Source organism: Penicillium solitum, assembly GCF_028829755.1.
Source record: "Penicillium solitum strain IBT 25940 chromosome Unknown utg000004l_segment0_segment0, whole genome shotgun sequence".
NCBI lineage: Eukaryota > Fungi > Ascomycota > Eurotiomycetes > Eurotiales > Aspergillaceae > Penicillium > Penicillium solitum.
In genome coordinates, this window is record NW_027072124.1 from 1,906,319 (window position 1) to 1,927,597 (window position 21,279).

A 21,279-nucleotide genomic window follows, 5' to 3' on the forward strand; every position below is an offset into this window, starting at 1 on the left:
ATGTGTGTGATGTTCAATGCTTTGGCTGCTCAACTATATACGTAGTACTTTCTGTTTATCTGTAACATTTGTTTCATAGCCGAAATATAACTGCCCGAATGCATTGTTCGGCCAGCTCTTTTGTTTTTGGACTTCGTATTTGGTTGCAGATTACAGGTTACAAGATACGTTGGACATAACCAATAGTGAACATTCTTGGAATTTGGAAAGCTATGCTTCAACTAGAATATGAATCACTAATAAAATTTGCAAGATTAAGGGAGCCAGTTGCATCCCATAAAAAAAGAAACGGCCACCCATCAAAACCATGGGTTCCTCAAATTCCATCGCAAACACAATCATCGCATCAGGTACTATCCTTGCTACATCAGAAGATGGCTAGACTTGCCTCCTAACACGGGAATAATGTGTGGCGTTCTCACAGAATCAAGTGAAAGATATGAGAGAGCATAACCACAATGCTCATGGTAAAGAGACGGCTGTCCATGATTCCAGCGGCATTGGCACTGTTGAAAACAGGGGAAGGTGCATGAGTGCCACTGGAAGAAGTACCGTGAGATGGTGGGACAGTATCCTCCTGGGTGTAGGTAGGCTGTTGAGGAGGCACAACTGAAACCTTGGACTCGGTTGTGGTACCCTCGGCCTCAGTCACCGCGGGCTTGGGAACAGTAGTCGTAGCCAGAGTGGTAACCTGCTGAGCAGGAGGAGCAGGAACCTTGACCACAGTGGTAGCCTCGACAGTGGTGGCGGGCGGAAGTGGGACCAGCTCAGTTGGCTGGATCACAGTGGTCAAAACCTGGGTGGTCTCCTGTGGGGGGACACCAGGAGCAGTTGGCTGAATGACAGTGGTCACAAGCTTAGTGGTCGTTTGCGCAACGGGAACAGGACCGGTGGGCTGGACAACAGTAGTAACAACCTGGGTGGTCTCCTGTGGAGGGACACCAGGAACAGTTGGCTGAATGACAGTGGTCACAAGCTTAGTGGTCGTTTGCGCAACGGGAACAGGACCGGTTGGCTGGACAACGGTAGTAACAACCTCAGTTGTCTCCTGTGGAGGGACAACGGGAATAGTTGGCTGTACAACAGTGGTGGTCTGATGAGCAGGAACTGTGACCGGGATCGGAGTCACCGAGATGGTGGTAGTCTCCGCAGGGGTGGTGGTGTACATCTTGGTACTAATGCATTTGGTGGTCTCAGTGCAAGGGATCTCAACTGTGACAGTGACCTCTTCAGTGGAAACCGGGACAGGAACGGGAACAGTTGTCTCCGAAGCCGGCAGGGTACTGGTGGTGAGAACCTTGGTGCTGAGACACTTGGTAGTCTCGGTGCAAGGAACCTCAACGGTGATGGTGATCTCAGTGGTCACTGGGGTAGGAGCCAGCTCGGTTGAGTTGAGGTAAGAAGACGTGGTGTAATATGTGGTCACATCAGTCACAGCACTAGGAGCCTGGGGAAGAGTTGAGTTTGTGTACGTGATTCCAGTGGTACCGGGGGCAGGGACCACCTTGGTAGGACGAGAAGATGTAATGGACCCAGTAGTTACTTCAGAAGTAGTTCCAGGAATATCGGTGCTACCAGGAGCAGGGGACACTTCAGAGGAGGAAGAGCAAGGCAGTGAGATCGTCTCGGTGGTGATCTCGGTAGCAGTGCCAGGAATTGCAGAGGTGGTGTGATCCTCAGCAGTGGTGACAGGAACAGGAGCCACGCTGGTAGCATTGGGACTTGTTGTCACTTCAGTGAGGGTACCAGAAACCATGGAAGCGGTGTGGTCTTCAGCAGTGGTGGCAGGAACAGGAGCCACGCTGGTAGCATTGGGAAGAGATGAAGAAACCGACTCGGTGGCAGTGGCAGTAACCGTGGAGGATTCAGTGTTGGTTACAGAACTGCTTCCAGTGGACACCTCAGTAGTACTGGGCACTGGAGTCTGAGGAGTTCCGGGTACGGAAGACTGCGAAGTCACGAAAGTGGTGCCAGGCGTAGAAGTCTGGGTTGTACCGGGCGCAGAAGACTTGGTGGTCACTTCAGTAGTTCCGGGAACAGAACTGTGAGGGCCAGCAGGCACAGATGACTGGGTGGTCACCTCAGGAGTGCTGGACACAGAAGTCTGAGTAGTAGTGACAGGCACTGGAGTCTGGGAAGAAACTGGTGCAGTCGACTGAGAAGACACCTCGGGAGCGCTGGACACAGAAGTCTGAGTGGTAACAGGCACCTGGATCGACGAAGTAGTAGGCACAGTAGACTGAGAAACACCAGGCACAGGGGTAGTAACCTGAGCCGGGACTGGAGTAGTAGACTCCATGGTGAGAGGTGTGGTAGACTGCTCGGTGGTGCAAGGAACATCTGTGGTGACAGTTGTGGTCGTCTCCTCATGACCGCAGGTAGTGTGGGTAACCGTGACAGTGACTGGTATCGAGTTAGTTCTTGGTCTGAAGAAAGGCGAGGGAATTGAAAAATCCCCGTGTAGAGGATGAGGAGGAGCCTAGACTTACTCAGTTCAGAAGGATGAACAGCACGACCAAACAAGGCGCGAGGCAAAAGATTGACTGAGGATTGATCAGCAACGGCAGATTGCAAGGTAGACCCACACAGTGAGATTGACTTACCTTCACCAAACTGGTACTGCTCCCCAGAGTGGGGGTCCTGAAGAAAGACCGTCTCGATATCGTGGCATTCTGTTCAATGACAAGGTCAGTAAGTGATCAAAATGTAGCCAGTTATGGGCCATGAGACATACCAGCCGAGGCAGCAACCATGGTCACCAGAGTGGTGACCATGGCCAGAAGCAACTTGAAACGCGTCCAAGCTGCCATCTTGGCGAAGACGTAGATTAACAAACGAATGTGAAGTGATGACTTGATGGAATAACCAAGCAATCGATGAAAACGAAGGTGAATGTAGAAAAGGAGGAACGAGTGTGAAGTGGAAGAAGAGAAAAAAAGAAGAGAAAAGAAAGTGGGAGCTGGGGGAAGAAATAGTAAACAAAGTCACCACCTGTTGAGGAAGGAACGGTGCCCGTGACTACGAGGGAACACGTGCTGGTTTCTGATTATGTGCTTTCCATCTTTGTCCAGGTGAGGTAAAACGTACAAGGAAGTCACGACTGCCTCTTATGGCTATGGGGAAGGTACTTGACAGGGCAGTACTCCTGAAATATAATTTGACCATCACACCTCTAGGTATGACTCGAATAGAACCTTAAACTGGATGCACCGGCAACCGTAGGTGTACAACCTGAGTGAGACAGTCTAAATCTAGTTCATTGACTGAAGTGGATGTAAAAGAAAAGGCCCTTTGCCTAACATCGGGGGGTTTCGTTCGGTAGAATCATGCCGTGGGCTACAGTAAAGGGCTTCATGTCCGGCTTTAGCACAGAGACCAGCTCAAAATCAGCCCCTCTAAGGCTCTCGGATGAACAGAATCATTTCTATAAAGAGGCTGGGGTATCACAGACAATGGTCTATGTGCCACATTAATAAGACCACAAAGGCAAATAGGTATAGCTCTGTTTTCTATTATTATGGTCAGGCCATAGAGGTCCCGAACTAAGTTTGAATATAAGACAAAGTAGCAAAACATTGCAAGGATGTTGACTTCTATAAAATTACATTTGAAGTAACGATGATCATTGGCATGACAACCTAAATTTAGGTCAGACACTGTGAGAAGGCTGAGTGCGGAAGTGGGATATCACCTTAGCCTTGAAAGTTGTTGATTATTAGCAAGTCTAGAACAGGGTTCTATTTTAACTTAAGCATCAGCCCTAAATCAGTGCGAGGGATGGTCTATGTTATACTGTCAGGTCAGGGGCAATGGTGACACGACTTAGGACATGATTTATCAGGTGAAATTGCAACGACATAATCACGACATAAGCAACTAAGCAACTAAGCAACCATAGATAGGTATCATTTGAACTTTATAAGCACAACGTCAATGTTGACTGTGAGAAAGATGACATCTAGGTTAAGTACGACATTTATATACTAACTATAAACACAAAGTACGTTCCCATAAGCAATGCCTAGCGAAACCAAATACCTATAAAAAGCGACAAATGCCGATCATAGTCCAAGCGGTTAGATACTCCGATGAAAAAAAAAAAAAAGAAGAATAAAAAAGAATAAAAAAGAAAAAGGTCCAATCAGGGACATGAGGGACATCAGTCAAAGTGGCAAACGATATTCCAACGATATTCCAACGCATGATACACTCCGGCTACCGAAAAATACTAGTGGATACAGATACACACGTAAACGTATTTCTGGGATACCCGGCAAATGGGTATGTATGTAACCGGAATCCCCTATACCCAAAGGAGCGGTCACGTACCGGGACGACCCGCGCAGAGAAAAAGCGAAAGTGGAAATTATTGATTTTTGCCCCGCTTCTAATGAAGGCTGTGACATCATATTGCTTTTATGTGGAATGCTAAGGAATCCAAGTGGAAGGAGTTTGAAATACTTAAATTGTGCCCAGGTGGGTGTGTCTGATTGAGGATACTAATCAAGATACACCGAGTTTCACATTGTACAATACATATGACAAGTAGGCATACATACCTTCTAGTTCCCACCAAAGTCGATCCTTGCCCCTAATTACCACCGTACATATATGTAAGCCACCCCAACACAACTACGTTTTTGTCATTGGCAATAATTCCGGCAAAATGCCGATTATACCTCTTGCAGTAGAAATGATGTTCAGCATCTGCAGCTATCTACAGCTATTGAAATGACAAGCGCTCGGATTATCGTGCCGTGCATTCTACAGCATATGACTTGAGGGGTTCTCCAATCAGTATTTTAGGAGCATTCACTTCATCATTATAAGCGATAATCAGCGTGAACTGGAAAATCTCGCTAAATTGAACGGTATTTGGGAACGACTTCAAGAGCTGTGGGTAATGCTAACCGTGTTTAGGGGTTTCCATACACAGTGTGAAAGCAACATGTTTGATCTAGCTATACCATCGGAAAATTGTCAACGGGTAGAGGGTAACACACTAAAGGCTCGTTATGCTATATATATGAAGCTGTAGTCAAAAATAGCTCGAGTCTCTAAAACCAGAAGCTTTGATCACTACACTTTGAAGGCAGCCTAATATAGGAATTTATCTCTTTGGCCCTATTAAGACTTCTTCGAACGCTTAGCAAGACCAAGAACCAGGAAGTTATATTATTGTAATTCTGATTACTGTGGTGTTGCAGCTCTGAAAATCTTCCATTCCCCATTGCAATATAGTTCTCTTATTTCCATAGGAGAATATTTATGTTCGTATAGCTCTTAAGGACAAGAAAATAGCTGCGGTTTTACTCAGTGATCAAAAAGCGGCAAGAAGTAAGAAATAAACAGAAAGGGAAAGGGAAAAGTTGCGACATTATCTAGTACACATGTGAGCTGGCGCGCCTTTCAAGGCATGAAGTTATTTCATGTAGTCGCTCATTACAGGGTATATGGAGCAAGATATATGAAATATTTGAGATACCCCACTTCTCAGCTCAACCCAATCTTTTAATTTTTTACGAGTCTTTGGTGGTTGAACAGTGTTGGGCTTTTAGGACACGACTAAAACACGCGATGTTATCGGCTCGCTTGTATTATCCACTCCAGGCTTATGGGTTACGTTACGATAAGAGCAGCACTTTGTCAGCACTATAAGATGGCGTGATTAGGAACAATCTGTACCCCTCCAGGAAATCAACTGCTCTGGTTGCTGCTCATATATGCACAAAATCACTTCTCTATACGCAGTAACAAAATGGCATCTATCCTATCCGCGCATGAAATCGGCGAAGGCCTTCCCGTTTTGATCATCCATGGATGGCAGATGGAGGGAAAAGGCGAGGAGGTGGACTTCGAGCCGATCTTCAACAAAACACCTGGACTCCGCCGCATTTACGTGGACCTCCCAGGCATGGGCACAACACCCGCGAATAATGTCAAGGATCTGGACGAGATCTACCATCGCCTTGTGCAATTCATTGATTCTCGACTTGGGAGCTCAAGATTCCTACTCGTCGGCTCATCATGTGGCGGCTACCTTGCCCGTGCGATAGCACAAAAATATATCGATCAAGTCGATGGTTTACTATTACGGGTACCACTCATTGAGCCCAAGGACAGCAAGCGCGATCTCGACGCTTTCAGCCCTTTGGTTGCAAATGAGCAACTCATGTCGAACCTGCCAGCCGAAGATAAGAAACTGCTTAGAAACGTTCTCATACAAACGCCTGCTTATGTTAAGACTTTAAAGGCAAAATACGAGGAGGTTTACATTCCAGCGGAGAAAGCAGCAGACAATGAGGTGTTGGATCCGATCCGAGCAGATCCAGATCGTTATCAGTTATCTTTTTCGTTGGACGATAAAAGTGCTAAGTTCTTTGCACCCACACTTATTGTATGTGGTCGACAAGACGACAATGTGGGCTATCGAGACAGCCTTCGATTGCTGGAACTCTATCCACGATCAACCTATGCTGTTCTAGATCGTGGTACGCATGGACTTCCTATCGATGAGACCGGGCTTTTTGAAGCTCTTGTTCGTGATTGGATAATCCGGGTTGAGGAGTGGCGGGGTCGCACGGACAGCTAAGGGGATAGCAGCTCGGGGAGGCTTGCAAAAAGCTCGGGGAGACCCGAAATATTTGAGCTCATACCGTTCAAATCCAGGGTGGACCAGAAAGCCAGACAACTCAGGCTGCTTAGGAGCGTGCTCAATTTACTAAGTGAGAAAAAGGGGCGAAGGGTGGGCACTAAAACTGAGAGGGAGGGCCAAGAATTGCTAGATATCATCCTGTATATATGTACGATATTATTTGAAAGCTAGTCCAGTGTTCGGCAATCTCGTTATAACTTCGGGATTGTGCTTTCCTCACGAAACAGAAATATGTTCTACCAGAAGGCCTACTAGAGACCGTGATCTCATTACTGTGAGTTATTACTTCGAGGTCAATACCTGGGGTTTAGACATATATAGCATTTGGGTCGGGCATATCTACTCGGTACGGAGATATCACTGACTGTTACCCGAGAAAAAGGAAAGAAAGATCAAATGCGGAAATAAAAAAGAATATTAATTTTCTCGATTTAGCTGACATTCCAGGCCTAGGGCATCCATAGATACGACCTCGAAATGGACCCAAATACTCCATACCTCTCTCGCTCTCGGGATCTGGAGGGAAGATCATGACAAAAACGAGAAAGTGATACATCTGCAATGCAACCGATATTAAGTGTCGCAAGCCTAGATTACAAAATAAGTAAGAAAAAGAGGGGTGAAAAAAAGCCAAAGAATGTATGTACTATACGGTCTAACTAGAAATGAGTGCTCGATCTAGGAAGCTCGTCTCGATCTGGAATACGACCGAAATTTAGGCCCAAGGGGGAAGACACCCGAACCCAAAAGAGAATTGGACATTGACCTGAGGGCCAATAAGAGGTCTCACATGTACCCGAAGCAGCGGTTGGGATCTTCCTGGCCCAAACCATAGTCAGTTCTCAACGGCTCTCTACCAAGTTGCTGGGAACCGGGGAGTGGGTTATCAAGATGTTTGTCAGTGTTATGTTGACTTTTTTTTTCGTGGTCGCGAAAGCCACAGTCCGTGCTCTTCTGGGTCGATGTGGAATTTTGTGGGCCCTGATGCGTTCATTGTTTTCTTTCTTTTCTTTTCTTTTCTTTTCTTTTCTGCCTGCTCGGCACGACGAACCCGATTTGGGGGGGTTGCGAGCGTCAATCATTCTCGGTTAACGTGACGGCTTTTAATGCCAAGAACTAGTGACGGAACGTATGATTGTTCCAAGGTTCTTTCGAGGTGCCAAGGGTTAGATAGCTGTTGGTGGCTTTATTGGTGTGGTGTATGAGATTTAACAACTGAGTATTAGAGATACCTTGTGCTGAAGGATAAAATACGGCTTCTACATGTAAGATCATAATTGAAGTAGCAAGGTCATCGTATTCTGCACTTGCATCAGCGTAGCTGACTTGTAGTCTCGTCCTCAGGCAACTATCTATATCAAATGATCCAAATCCCGTAGATATGCACATGGCATAGACGTGGATAGAGATCGCAGAAAAGTCGAACGCTCAGCGGGTAAGAACCAGCAACCAACAAAAAAGAAAAAAAAAAAAGAAAAAAAAAAAGAAAAAAAAGAAAAATAAAAAGGGTTTATGTCGGATGAAAAGACACAGAAAATCAAAAATGGAACAGGGTATCAACCTCGTATGCTCGGCCCTCGACCAGATCCAAATAATAACCATAACAAAGATATCAATAGTTCCATAGCCCATCGACCCATATACCGTCGTGGATAAGCAACGCTAAAGTTGAACAAAGAGATGTCAAAAAATCAAGAAACATAGTGTAACAGGGTATCGTTGCTCGGAGACTCGTTTATTATCCCCATGTTCAACGCCCTGTGGAGAGGGAAAAGTGAATGCCAGCCCATTGAGAAAGGAGATATAAAAACATAAAACGAGAAGACGAGTGCAACTCATGCACGCAAGATGGCAAGTTCATGTACTGAGACCAGAGTGGAGAGATCACAGTGGCTAGCGATGTGAGATGAGGCGAGTCGAAGAGAAAAGTTACTTTTGTATTAGGTTCGAATTTGAGAGGCGAAGGGCATGGCCTTGAGACGTATGCGGTGCAGTTTTAATATGTTAATTTGATCTCCAAGGGAGATCCGGAAGCACCGCCATTGGGACCTGGTGTTTCGGAGATGTCGACGATCATGTCTTGGCCCTCTGGAAGCTGGCGGACCACATCGTCATCCACTATGACTCGCATGCCTTTGTCATGGACATGCATGATATTGGAGATTCGCATTGGATCAATGTGATATTTCTCGGTAACTTTCGCCACAAGGTCTCGAGCGGTGCGTTCCGTCAAATAGATTGCACGGTAGTAGTCCTCTGCGCGCTTCGCATTTCCAATGAATCGAACGTAAAAGCATGCAACTGCGAAGAAAATTAGCAAACATATTAACGATCGGGTTGCGCTTGCAGAACTTACTCGGCTTGGGAGGGCGTTCGGCCGGAGGTCGGTATGTCAAGTCTACACCCACGGCCTCTATGAAGCCTCTTGAGACTTGATCGCCAGCAGGGATTCTCTGGATGGTGGTTGGACACTTTCCTAATCTGAGTGCTTGTGTAGGCGGCGAATTCGAAGAAGAGGTATTAGTGTTGGGCGGCGAAGGCATTATTGACTCCAATTCACGTGTGCTTGAACGGCTCATATTTCCATACTGAGGGGAATCGCCGTCGGCTGATAGCTGAATGGGATATAGGTCGGGATCATCGAATGTTTCACCGCGTAAGCCGAAGATGCTCACTGAGCGAGTAGACGAGAACATCTCTTGCATTGTAGCCAACTTGGCTTGGAGATCATCCTCCAAGGAGACTTTCTCTGGAGGAACATCGTCCGAGTCTATCGACCAAGTTCGCTTGTGGGTCGAAGACTTCATAAGATTGTCGGATCCCTTTGCAGTAACAGGAACGTTGCTTCCCCGTTTGCGCTTCGCAAATCCACCACCCATCTCTGCTTGGGAGACTTGCTGCTTAAGTTTATCAATGGTCTTCTTGACATGGGCAACGTCATTAGACAGCTTCCGCTCAGCACCATGATCCCGGAAAAGCTTTACTTTGCAGTAAGACAGCTCCGTATCCCGCGATACACCTGTCTCCTCGCCGGGGGACAAAAGCTCGGTTTTGGCGCACAGTCTGACAGGAATTCCCTTCACGCCTTTGGAATGGCTGAAATCCGTGGAAAGGAAATTGAACCGCACGGGGATGTTGCAATCCGATGCACCGGTCGCTGGATTGGCAGTCCAAGTGACGCAGAAACCGTCGACCGACATACTCTCGACTTGCACCTGTCGATTCCTGTGTGCATCACTCCCACCTTGTAACGGGTCCACATATTCAACAGCTAATAATTTTCCGCCCCGTTGATGGGCTTCTGTAGTACCACGGCCTTCCTTCCATAGTTGCCAACATGTTGCCGGTTTCGCTCGTTGTTCTCGCTCTTCGAAGGAAACGCGGACAAATGTTCTATATCGAAGCAGTTCGTGGTTGATCATTGGTGGGCTCGTGTCGATAACTGAGAGATTGTATGCTTGGCCCTTATTGAGATACGTCACGGGAATTTCACTCAAGTTCTTCACCATGGCCGTCGGTGCTCGGAGGGAAACATTGAAGCGGAATCTAGAGTGTGATAAAATGCGGTTAGCATTGATCAAGAATTTACCCTTTATCAAGTTATTTTAACTCACTTTTCACCCTTGGCATAGGACATGTCACCAGCCATTTGAGCCGAAAAGTCTGTAGAGGCCGTCACGTTGGATGCCGTTTCGGCTTGTACACCATTTAGAGAAGAATCATCGAGAGAATCATCCATGGCGTCATATGCGGTGTCGCGGTGCATAAATGCGCTTGGTGCATATGACGGCTGCTGTGTGTATTGGTTCATGTCGTGTACTGGATTCATGAACTGCGGGTGGAAGGGCTCAAACCCATTGCTGTGGTGATTGTGTATAGCTGGCATGCCCCCCAGCGGGGTCATCAGGTGCATCCCGGTTGGAGTATGCAAATCGCCAGCCTGATTATGGAACACCGCACCCATTCCAGAAGAAGTTGGAGTATAGAAGCCTGCATGTTGGTTGACAAGAGGCATCATGGAATACGAAGCTGATTCCATCCACGAGGGCGTCAAGCCTAGTTCGTGCATATTTCGGGGAGTGCGGTCGTTGTTGGTGATGGGGAACTTAATACCATGAGTCTCCTCCATTTTCACATCGTTGTTCTCGGCCATTCTAGCAAGAATTGCTTTGTTAGTTTCGATTGAATGCATTTCACCTAGTGGAATACATGATATACATACCTCGAGGCCATCAAAGGTTCACCTGCCCTCACATTGTGCGGGTCTTCGGTTGGCCCACCCTCGCTGTCTCGCCGAGGGACAATGTCTGAAAATGCTTGCTGGAAGCGAGTGATGAACTCGCCATCCGGCTTCCGAGTGCTTTTGCTGTGCAGAAAGAATGTACGTTAGAAATGAAACCATTATACTATTGACAATTTGAAGTGTTAAAAACTCACCGGCTGTTAAACATTATTTATTTTATCAATGCTTCGCTTGGCCCGAGATAGTAAAGAAAAGAAACAAAAGGTGACCACCGGTAAATTAGTGGCCCACTGCCAGTAGAGTCGGATGTGCTCTGTCTGTTCTTCGATTGGAAGTGCGATTTATCGAGATTGGGGGCGTTCGGATGTTGTACGCAGTGTTCGATGGGTTTGAAGTTGTACGAAGCCTTGCGTCGAGTGAAAGGATCTATGAGGAATTTCGTCTGAAGGAATGCGCAAATGACTAGATCGGTGTGCAAGATGAAGTATGCCACGGAAGCTCGCGGGACTATCAAAAAGGTGAAGGTAAATAAAGTATAAGGTCGAGCCCAAAACAATGTTTAAAATAGCAATGGAAAAATTTTCCTTCTCATAGGGGATTGGAGGAAATGTATAATTGGAGACGAGGGGTGGAGGGGAGATGACGATGCTTTAAAGGGAGAGGGGGGAGGAATAGTAAGGATGGTACGGTTAATGAAACCCTCCAATGAAAGATGTATAAAGAGATCCCACAAAACTGTCATTGAGCCACAGTGGACTTTTTAACAAAAAAGGGGGTCCATTGGATGTGCTCGGAAGATTTTAAGAGGAGTTATGATCTCGGGAGGAGGAAAGCTGTCGCCACCTAGGACCGATAAGAACAGACCACTTTTGGTAAGAGGCGTTTTCTTTTTTTTCTTTTCGGAAAGAGAAAAAAAAAAGACCTCTCTAAATGGTCGAACTACTAAATAAATTGTATAATATAAATTGTATAATATATTTGGCTATGAATAAAGTGATTGGTAACAACGGAAATAAATTATGGAGTAAAGGCAAAGAAGGGCTGGGGGTACTTATCGAGCTACGGAAAGCCGTGCAGGTATAAGTGGGGAAAACAAATGCGAGAACGAGTGGTAAATTTACCGTATTATATATATTCAATGTTTCCTGATCCCATACGTTTTCTATTGTATCTACATATTTTAGATGCAATATAGGCATGTATTGTAGACTATATAATATATATACCAGCTGGAAACATTTCATAGTTCGGCATTCGTACTATATGATCCATGGTTCCCTATTTCTAGCATATAATAACACCCGTGGTCTATTGCCAGGCATGTGTATACCTCATAGGCGCCAGCAGGTAGTATAGAATTTTCTCAATACGAGTCATGTTCACGGGAATTTGGAACCATTTCCTTATTGGGTAATATAACTTTATAGCAGTGGTTATGCCCAAGCGGAGTGTTTAGGGTACTTTGTATATAACATTTGTAGACTTAACCTAATCGTTACTATAACCATCATTCATTGTTCGAGTCTTCAAATATATATCCAAAGTCTGACCTCATAACACGGCGTACATTGTACAACATACAAAAGTACATTAGCCGCGAAAGGAAGGAGAAGTTGTGTGGAACAGTGAATCTCTGGTAGTTAAGTATGATAGGTGGCCGGCCCGACCGGATCTGCATCAAAACTGATATTATTCGGTTGTTCGGTTTGATCATAAGTTTTTCCATTGGAATCCATTGGTTGGGTCCGGGAATCTATCAACTGAATCAGTTGCATCAGTTGCATCAGTTGCGTGCTGCCTACCCCAAACATTCGAATTTATATTGATGATCTCATCTTCGGTCTCTCCCGGCTCAAGGAGACCCCGATGAATGGAGGCTGTGGTTTAGTTGAAAATTGAGTAGTTTCTCTCGCTACCGGGATTTATTATATACTATTGTATAAAACATAATTGTAGTCTACCAACATGGTTGATAGTAATGGCCATAGCTTCTCTACAGATGTGATTTATACTCGGTATGGAATGTATGTTGTAAGGTTTGAGGTGACATGGAATAAAATACAGCCACATACCATTTCAAAACAGTGCCGGTCGAACACAGCTCATTGCTGGAAAGCCCACCCACCAGTAATATTGCTCAATTTATCCTTGAATGATCGGCAGAGCACGTGCTGTACGTACATTTACTATAAATATTCGGCATATTTGAATACATGTACATTTGTTACAGGGTAAGTACCTTAACTCGATTCAATTTAAGTTATTAAAGCTAAAGCGCGGAATCCCAGATTCGTTTCCAAAAATTGTAAATTACTAGTCTAGCATATGAAGCTAATCCCCAGGCTCACGGGCTCACTTTGAGTATCCAAGGTACTTTTTACATAAACACACTAAGGTTCTAAGGCCGTATAACCGAACGCCTTCTCCACTTGTATTACCTCATACAATAAGAGGGCGTCCACCGTTGCTCGTCATTGATACCCTCAAACGGCTGAGGGTCCAATTAGACCTGACGTTACGACCTTTCTTCTGAGACCAGATTTACTATGATAGTAGCAGTGGAAGCCACCCCGTCATAAAGAAACGTTTTCGGTGATATAGCATGGGGGAATGGGCTAGATGCCAGCTGCCAGCGGCTGCGTTGGAAAGGCCACATCTACGGTTGAGGGGGGAAAAATAAAAAAGACAAAAAAAATTTCAATTTGTGTCATTATCATTCTATGAGAATCAATCGGAAACAGTAGGTGTATAGAATATACAATCGATTATTGGTCAATCTGACATTGATAGGAGTATTGTAGGAGCTACTCTACGCCACAGTACAAAGTACGGAGTATGCTGTACAACTCAATATGTAAAGTTTGTCGGCTCAACGCACCGATCGGTTACATCATCTGTACAGGGGTATGTATAATGTTCGAGCTTCACTAAGAGTACAAAGTAGTACGGACAGTTGGCCGAGCGCTTAGTGGTGTGTAAGCGGCTGAATTCCCACCCTAGACGAATCCACAGCGCCGAACAAAAAGGAAAAAGAGGAGTATCCATTGGATCGGCAATGGGAGAGGGGCCGATCTACCCTGGCTTACAGTGGTGGGTGCGAGCATAGCCAGTAAGACCACCAAACGGTCTTGCCACTTTGATTTCAGGCATTCAGAGCTCTTTGGTAAACGGGAATGCCCCGGTACAGCTTACGCAGCTTGTATCAGCCACAATTATGTCCCAATTTTGTTTCCACTCATGCTCATCTTAAGCGCGAATGAGATATTCCTAAGTATGTGTTAATATATACTTTGTACATTTGCACTCTGTATTGATGTGCCGAATCTCCGTAAGAACATTCAGAAGCTCCATTGGCTGCTTAACATTTTCACTCGCTGTACGGAGTACTTCGAGAATTTATATACTACTTCTATGTAGAAGTATGAATGTATTTACTCTGTGGCGAGCTCTATCCACATCATTGGCCATGCTTATATTTTCCTGGAGCTCGGATACATATCGTACCTAGGTACCTGTGGAAATATCAAAAGTTCCCCGGGTCCCCGGGCCGACTCATAAGGTTCAGATATGACGAGGTCTGTCCCGAGAGATTGGTGATAGATATTGTTCCACTCCACAATAACGGGGGGAGAACGCACTGGCACTCGGATTGGCCGGTTAGTGCTTCCGTCTACAGATAGGGTAATTGAATATGTACCGAGCGACATCATAATAAGTTTTATAGTATGTTGATCGTACTGTACCTACGATTGCCCTGGACTAGGTTATTGGCTACGGAGTATTTTCCCACGAAGATCCACCTCTATGGCTGTACAGTACAAAGTACAAAGGAGTACATTGGACAATAGACAATCAATCAAATCTAGCCTTTCTCCACAAGGGCATTGTCACGTTGTCAGTCTGAGCTTCGACAATCTCCAACGCACATTCCACCATGCATTTTGATGTCTCTGCAGTACTTTCCTGACCCACATTTTTTGCTATGAATCGTAGGGCCATCTTTGTTTAATGAAACTGGGTTTATTACGTGTCTTCGATCTGCCCTACCCAGGTGGCGCTTCCCTGTTTAGGTATGCACGACAGACTCTGTGTGGTTTTACACTGTTTTCTGCCGTTCTTACCCCAAATCATCGAGCCAACTGGATGTCGTCAAGGACAGACTAACGTGGCCCTATTGTGATCAAGATTTCTGAACGTGCCTTAAAACTCCTTGCTAATTGTAGGATTGTGGTTTATGCCTTGAACAGTTGGCATTCATTTACTCTTTGGGTCTTAATTCTTGAACATTGACGGTGGTTTCATGACATTACCCTATATGAACTATCAACCAATATGAATGATGTCCCCTTTACAAAATGATCCGGTAATGCTGTGTGGCCATCCGTATGCGCAATGATTACCAGTAAGTATAGTTCCATCCACCCGGAACCTGTATCGACCGCGTCTAAGGTCGAAGAAAATATCACCATGCATACATGCAACCCCAACACGCCCAGGACGCCGATGTGTGACAGAAAATAAAACAGAAGAAAACATATAGACACAGACAAAATCCGACAGAACCTCGTGTATGTAGTGGCCAATGGCCGGTCCTTGATCGCGGAATTGCCTGTTCCCAGATTAGGGATGAAAAGAGGGTAAAAGATGCAAGAAAATGCAAGGCTTGGTACTGCCAAGCCGTTTAAAGGAAATGAATGAGGAGGATGCCTGCAGTCATTCGCAGTCCACCATGCTGTGCGATGGTTGACCGGGTTTGTGGCTTGCCTCGAGGGATGGAAATGAGGACAAGGAGCTCCAAGAGCTGGAGGAGAAGGAAGGTGGTAGACAGCAAATCGCTATCAGTGTTGAATGATCAATGAGAATCCATCGACCCAGGATGCACAGGAGCCGGAGATTCCAGCAATCTTGTAACCCAAAGGAGGTATTAAAGTGTGGCTGTTTGAAGTTGGTTAGCATGCTTCAGATATTGCGGGATAATAAAAGATGTTACATACCCTGAACCACCGGTAGCATTTCCATATATACCAGATTTCCTCCCCAGGCTCGTGAGAATTTCAATCCCATCAATCCAGAGACCAGCCCGGACATAGAACCCAAGTAGGATTTCACCGCGTCGAGTATCAAGGACAAACTCATCACCACCAGGCTTGCCTCCTCGCTTACCGAATAGCTGACTGGTCGCATCCTCGTAACAGAACTCGAGACCATCCACTGCATTGCCATGGTAGACTTTGATCGATGTCAAGAGCTTTGTTTTGATGAAGGCACATTCCAGTAACACCTGCTCGGGTTCACTGCCTTCCATCGCCGACTGGCCTAATCTGCCGCTTTTGAAACCGGACTGGCTTTTGGGCAATTTGACGAGGGAATTTTTCGATTTCAGATCGCCAATGTTCTCAACAGTGTAACTGCCTAGCGTACCAGAGCAGACAACCAGACGAATGTTCTTTTTCTTTTCCTTTTCGGTGCCATACACACGCTGGCGAAGCTCGATCTCGGTCACCGCAACTTGTCGTGGCAGTCCGTTGGGGCTCGACTCGCTGTTCAAATACTCAATGAAGTTGTGACAGAAGGTGTCGCCCTCGGCATATAGTTCCATGAACGCGATCCCCGACGAAGCAGTGAACAATATCTTGCCGTTCTCCACTGGCCACACCTGGACGCTGTCATCCGAAGTGGGAGAAGGGTCACTTGGGAGTCGGAAGCTTGGGTGGAATCGGAAGCGTAGCGCATCGAGACGGTGCCAGCTACACTCGTCGTTGGGCAAACACACTTTCAACCCTTGAGTCTTGGTGCGCGTTGAGAAAGGCTCTCGGGTCAGGAATGTTCTGTTCAAACGCACATAATCGCGAAGCATGACTCCCGACTCCTGGTGAGGACATCCGAAGAGATGGCCCACCTCGTGTAGGTGAGCACCGATGCCCAGGTTTGCTGATTCCCAATTGGAGCCCGCCTCGCCACAGTCATTGGCGACGTGGTTCGTATCCGTGCGGGTGCAGTCTGTGAACGCATCCACGACTTCTTCCAGACATGATGGATAGCTTTGGAGACAATGAGACCCAAACATGGCCATTTTGATATCGTCGTCGGCCGAACCTAAAGCCGCATGGCCGGTGATCATCTGGGATTGGGTATCCCAATGAGAATCGAGGAGGAGAACGGAGACGTATTGCTTCTGACCGGGCTGCGGCTGGAAATGATTTCGCACCGCTTCTTTAGCAATGGCAAACAACTCGTCTTTCTTCTCCGCCTTCTCGTTTTGCTGGGCGATGTTAAGATCTCGGAGTTCGGCCACCGTTTTCTCGGTGCGGACGACGTGAATCTTGGCCTCGTTCCGCATCTGGCCTTGTGTCAAGTCCCGACGGCTCAAGCTACCAGACTGCCACTCTTCCTCAAATCGGAAACAACGGCGCCCGAAATTATTGCGGAACATCTGCTCACCGGTGAAGGCCTGCCAGAGATAGGCTGCCATGCGGTACTTTCGAATCGCCGTTTCCAACCCGTTTCCTTCGCGCTCGACCCTTTCCGGTACTGCATCGTATGTGCCGTCTGAATCTTTTCCCAGGAGGATGACCAGCTGCAATGGCGGGTTGTTGACCAGAGGAAGGTAGTTGATGCAAATCCAGGAGGAGTGGATGGCGGGGTGGGTGCTGCCCGTGGACAACTTTGGCGAGACGAAGTCAAAGCGCAGGCGATTAGGACCGGGAACTAGATGAACGAGGACTTTAAAATGCGATGCCGTGACTGGCCAGCAGGTCGACGGGAAATTATCTTGGTGGTGGTAGACAGTGACGTTTCCGTCCAGCGGATGTTGCCTTGGGTCGCCGATTTGACCATACACTAGCAGCACTTTCTGGTTGACCTGCACGACAGTCAGACATTCAATTCCATTTTACCGGAGAACAGTATGCGCCTCCAATTCCTGAGCTGGCAAGCAAACATACCCATGAATTGTCAGCTACAGACACGAGTCTTGGAGCGTAAGGCGAGACGGGAGCTTGTGATCGGTACACGCCATTGACTGAGGACGAGCTGCTACCCTATATCCCGACGCGATCATAAGTCAGTATTGTCAGTTGTTGCGGGAATGAGTACCGGTACATACAATAACACTGTTTCTCTGAGAGCTGGCCACCAGAGGCCCTGATCGCTGTGTAGGCGGGGCTAGACTGACTGCGCTGGTGGGTTCGGATTCATTGAGAGCAGGAAGACTGGGGGTTGAAAGGGTTGGTTTGATCGATGACGGTGGAGTGATTGAGTTGTGGGAGGAAGTGTCGATCGTGGATGATGATTTCCCGGAGACCTCCTCCACACTTTGGGATGGAGTCTTATGAAAAGTGGCCTTTGATCGACGCCGTAGGTCTTTGAAAAACGGCATGGCGAAGTTGAAAGAGAAAAAGACGAAGCTTCCCTGTTGTTTTTTTTTTTAAGGCGGGTAAATTGTCAGGAACAGGGTAACCGTTTGCGGTTGACGACAAGTCGCCCCGCAAGTCACCAAATAGGGGGAGGGGGAGGGGGAAAGGGGGATGAATGGGTTAATGTTGGTTTATAGAAGCGCACATGTGTTTTTTTGAAAAAGAAAGAAGAAAGAAGAAAGAAGAAAAAGATCAAAGATCTCAGGGATTTCCCTTAGCTTCAAAAATAATAATAATGAGCTACTATACTTAGAGCACTTTAAAAAAAAAAGGAAAATAGCTCTAAAAGGGCATTACGTACCCTCAATCTTCGCCTAACCTTCGCTATTATTCTGTTATCAGCTCAGCTCAAACCCTTTTAAGTCGCAATGTTTCACTGTGGATCGGATCGCACTAATATCCTTAGCTTAGATCTTGTCTGAGAGCTCACATATCCGGCTATGGCCACCTGGGCCACCTGGGCCACCTGGACACACCCGGTATGCCCTTATTATTTCACTGTTTCAGGGTAAACTTCCTGTTATGCTACATTTTTGGGAAATCATTGGAGTTACGTAGGTGGCTCGCGTTAAAATCTACCACCCCTAAGGGGGGGGCCAAGATTAGAATCTTGAAACGGGGTCTCTAACAGGGCCGCATAGATGGCTAGATACAGCCTCACGGCCCAAATAAGAATTGATTTATTGATTGTTTCTTTCCATCGCACCATGTGGACATCTATATTGTAGAATGCTTATTTTATCCCATTTCTCCCATTTCTCTCATTTCTCCTATTTGTTCTGTTTGTTCTGTTTCATCCAGAATTGGATACTTCATACAAAGTACATAAAATGCTTTCGGCGATCTAGAGCATACCTCAGGGGAGACACTACCTCATTCTCCAGTCCAAGTGGATCGGAATCCGTGGCTGCATGCCTGGTTTCTATGGGGATTCCGGAATAGAAAAAGAAAACATTTTTCTTCTTTGAGAATGAAGAGCTTTGGACTAGACTGTATAGAGTATAGTAAATAGGTGATGGGAATTCAACAGGGTACATGCATGTGGATTGATCGAATTTTCAGGGCAACCAATTGTGTCTTAAAACAATAAAATAAGGAAATAAGGAAATAAGGAAACTAAATAGAAACTAAATAGGGGTGACTGAGTTGAACTATATAATAGTTGCTGAGTACTCCTCCAAGTACTATAACGATGGCGTACTCCGTACTCCGTGCGGAATAGTTCAAATAGAATGGTTACATAGTAGGTCTATGCTGTAGAAGAAAGTTGATGCAAGACAAAAAGAATTATAAAAAATTAAAGACATATGCTTCCCCAGTATCTTCCGTTTGACAGTTTCAGCGAATAAGAAGTTTCTTTCTTTCAATCCCAATCTGTTCAAGTGCTTCTCCAGAATTGTTCTCCGAGTTCCCGCATTTCGCCAATCTCTCACCCTTCCCTTTCGCCCTTGCTCCCCCCCAAACCCCAACCTCGACTCTACATTCGAAAACGTCTTTCATTTTTTTTTTTTTTTCATTTTTTGCATAGGGGTGTCTTGCTTGTTTCATTAGGTTCCTGATATAATGCCTCTATCACAGCCGGGCTCGGCAGAAAAAACGATCCGCAAAATCGATATCGCCCAGGTAAGAGATGGAAAAAAAAGAGGCTGCGGATCCCTTGAGATGCAGCCTTGGCTGTCAGTTCAAATACTTGCTACTGCATCCGAATACTTCCAGATGATATTGTTGGTGATGTGGGACTGACCCTGGATTCTCTTCGCACAGGTTTCTCTCAGTCTGCAGGATCGATTGGGCCTTGCCAAACTCAAGTACCAACATGGTCGACTGCACGGTTTAAACCCGAACCAGCAGGATGGCAGATCCCATCTTGAGAGTGACAAGCCTTCCGACTCTTCATCCGAGTTCTCACGCAGTCGTTGCGAGACCCCCTTCACCTCCCCTCCCCTCCAAGCCTCCACCTATTCCAAGGAGCTCCCTCGATCCGCCCACAATAAACATGCCGCCACCTTCAACTCTCGAGTCATGCAGCCTATGCTGTCTGCCAGTCGAAAGCGCCTCCGGTCTGACTCCGATTCCGAACGTCCTGCCAAGGCACCCCGGGTCTCGTGGAAGAGTTCTTACCGGCTGCCGGAATCCTCCCCTGGCATGAACCGACACCGTACGAGTCGACGCACACAAGCCCCCTTCATGTCCGAGGCTACAATCCTGGAGATGTCATCGCCTGTATATCCTAGACCGTCAGAAGAGATCGATCCCGACCTGCCGTTGCACAGTTTCCAGAACATGAGCTCGATCGTAGGCTCCTCCCCTCCACGAACCCCTCCTCCGAAACATATGCGATTGCCCCGAAACAACCAACCCCAGAACCACGAGGATGGTGCGGATTTGCTCTTGTACCTCGCCAACTCCCCGACCCCGGCTCGGGTTGCAAGGGGCAACGGAAATCAGGCCTTCCCACCTTCCACTCCTCCCAGCCAGCACGCAGTACTCCCCGGCATGACACCCACCATGGGCGGCGGCATGTTCGCCAACATAAGCACACCTAACCAGCAATTCAATTTCGCTGATTTCGTGAATGTGACCCCTAGCCCGGCGCAACCAACTTGGGGTAGCCGCACCCCGGGCAATCCCGCTCGCACCCCGCTTACTAGCAACAGAAAGCGATTGAATTTTGATGCCCTGGTTCCTCCAAGCAACACCAGCCCTCGACTTCGTGGCAAGGAAACAGGGCTGGCGTTACAACTCGGCGGCGAACTGCATCCATGAAACCCAGTGTTTCTCTCTCCATTTTCTCTTCTCTGTTCATTTTTGCCTTAAATCCCTCTTAAAACCCCATTGACGACTTTCTTATGATCATGTTATGTACACATTGTGTTCATCCCCTATGTAATTTGCCCTCTCTCCGATGTGGAGGCTTACTCTTTCGAGGACCTGGGCCTCGATTGGGAGGGCCTCTACACGGACTT

The 21,279-nt window shown here is 46.7% G+C and overlaps 5 protein-coding genes across 5 annotated transcripts; 2 read left to right on the plus strand and 3 right to left on the minus strand.

Moving 5' to 3' along the window:
• Window positions 1-418: 418 nt before the first annotated feature.
• N7455_006735 (uncharacterized protein) lies at window positions 419-2,810 on the minus strand (the record flags this gene model as incomplete). Its single annotated transcript, XM_040953608.2, has 4 exons — window positions 419-2,403; window positions 2,490-2,543; window positions 2,604-2,672; window positions 2,735-2,810. The coding sequence occupies 4 exons, from the start codon at window positions 2,808-2,810 to the stop codon at window positions 419-421; spliced, it is 2,184 nt and encodes a 727-aa protein (XP_040815863.2).
• Window positions 2,811-5,758: 2,948 nt separating this feature from the next.
• Window positions 5,759-6,592, plus strand: N7455_006736 (alpha/beta fold hydrolase; the record flags this gene model as incomplete). Its single annotated transcript, XM_040953722.2, has 1 exon — window positions 5,759-6,592. The coding sequence occupies one exon, from the start codon at window positions 5,759-5,761 to the stop codon at window positions 6,590-6,592; it is 834 nt and encodes a 277-aa protein (XP_040815967.2).
• Window positions 6,593-8,651: 2,059 nt separating this feature from the next.
• Window positions 8,652-11,493, minus strand: N7455_006737 (grainyhead-like protein; the record flags this gene model as incomplete). Its single annotated transcript, XM_040953474.2, has 5 exons — window positions 11,093-11,493; window positions 10,878-11,021; window positions 10,270-10,809; window positions 9,012-10,201; window positions 8,652-8,956 (listed from the first exon to the last, which is right to left on the minus strand). The coding sequence occupies exons 1-5, from the start codon at window positions 11,104-11,106 to the stop codon at window positions 8,652-8,654; spliced, it is 2,193 nt and encodes a 730-aa protein (XP_040815950.2). The 5' UTR covers window positions 11,107-11,493.
• Window positions 11,494-15,736: 4,243 nt separating this feature from the next.
• N7455_006738 (zinc metalloproteinase family protein) lies at window positions 15,737-18,276 on the minus strand (the record flags this gene model as incomplete). Its single annotated transcript, XM_040953709.2, has 4 exons — window positions 15,737-15,833; window positions 15,893-17,760; window positions 17,843-17,938; window positions 18,004-18,276. 4 exons carry the CDS (start codon window positions 18,274-18,276, stop codon window positions 15,737-15,739), a joined length of 2,334 nt encoding a protein of 777 aa, XP_040816058.1.
• A 1,600-nt stretch (window positions 18,277-19,876) lies between these two features.
• N7455_006739 (uncharacterized protein) lies at window positions 19,877-21,079 on the plus strand (the record flags this gene model as incomplete). The annotated part of the gene is made up of 2 exons (XM_040953523.2): window positions 19,877-19,936; window positions 20,078-21,079. 2 exons carry the CDS (start codon window positions 19,877-19,879, stop codon window positions 21,077-21,079), a joined length of 1,062 nt encoding a protein of 353 aa, XP_040815888.2.
• Window positions 21,080-21,279: the final 200 nt, after the last annotated feature.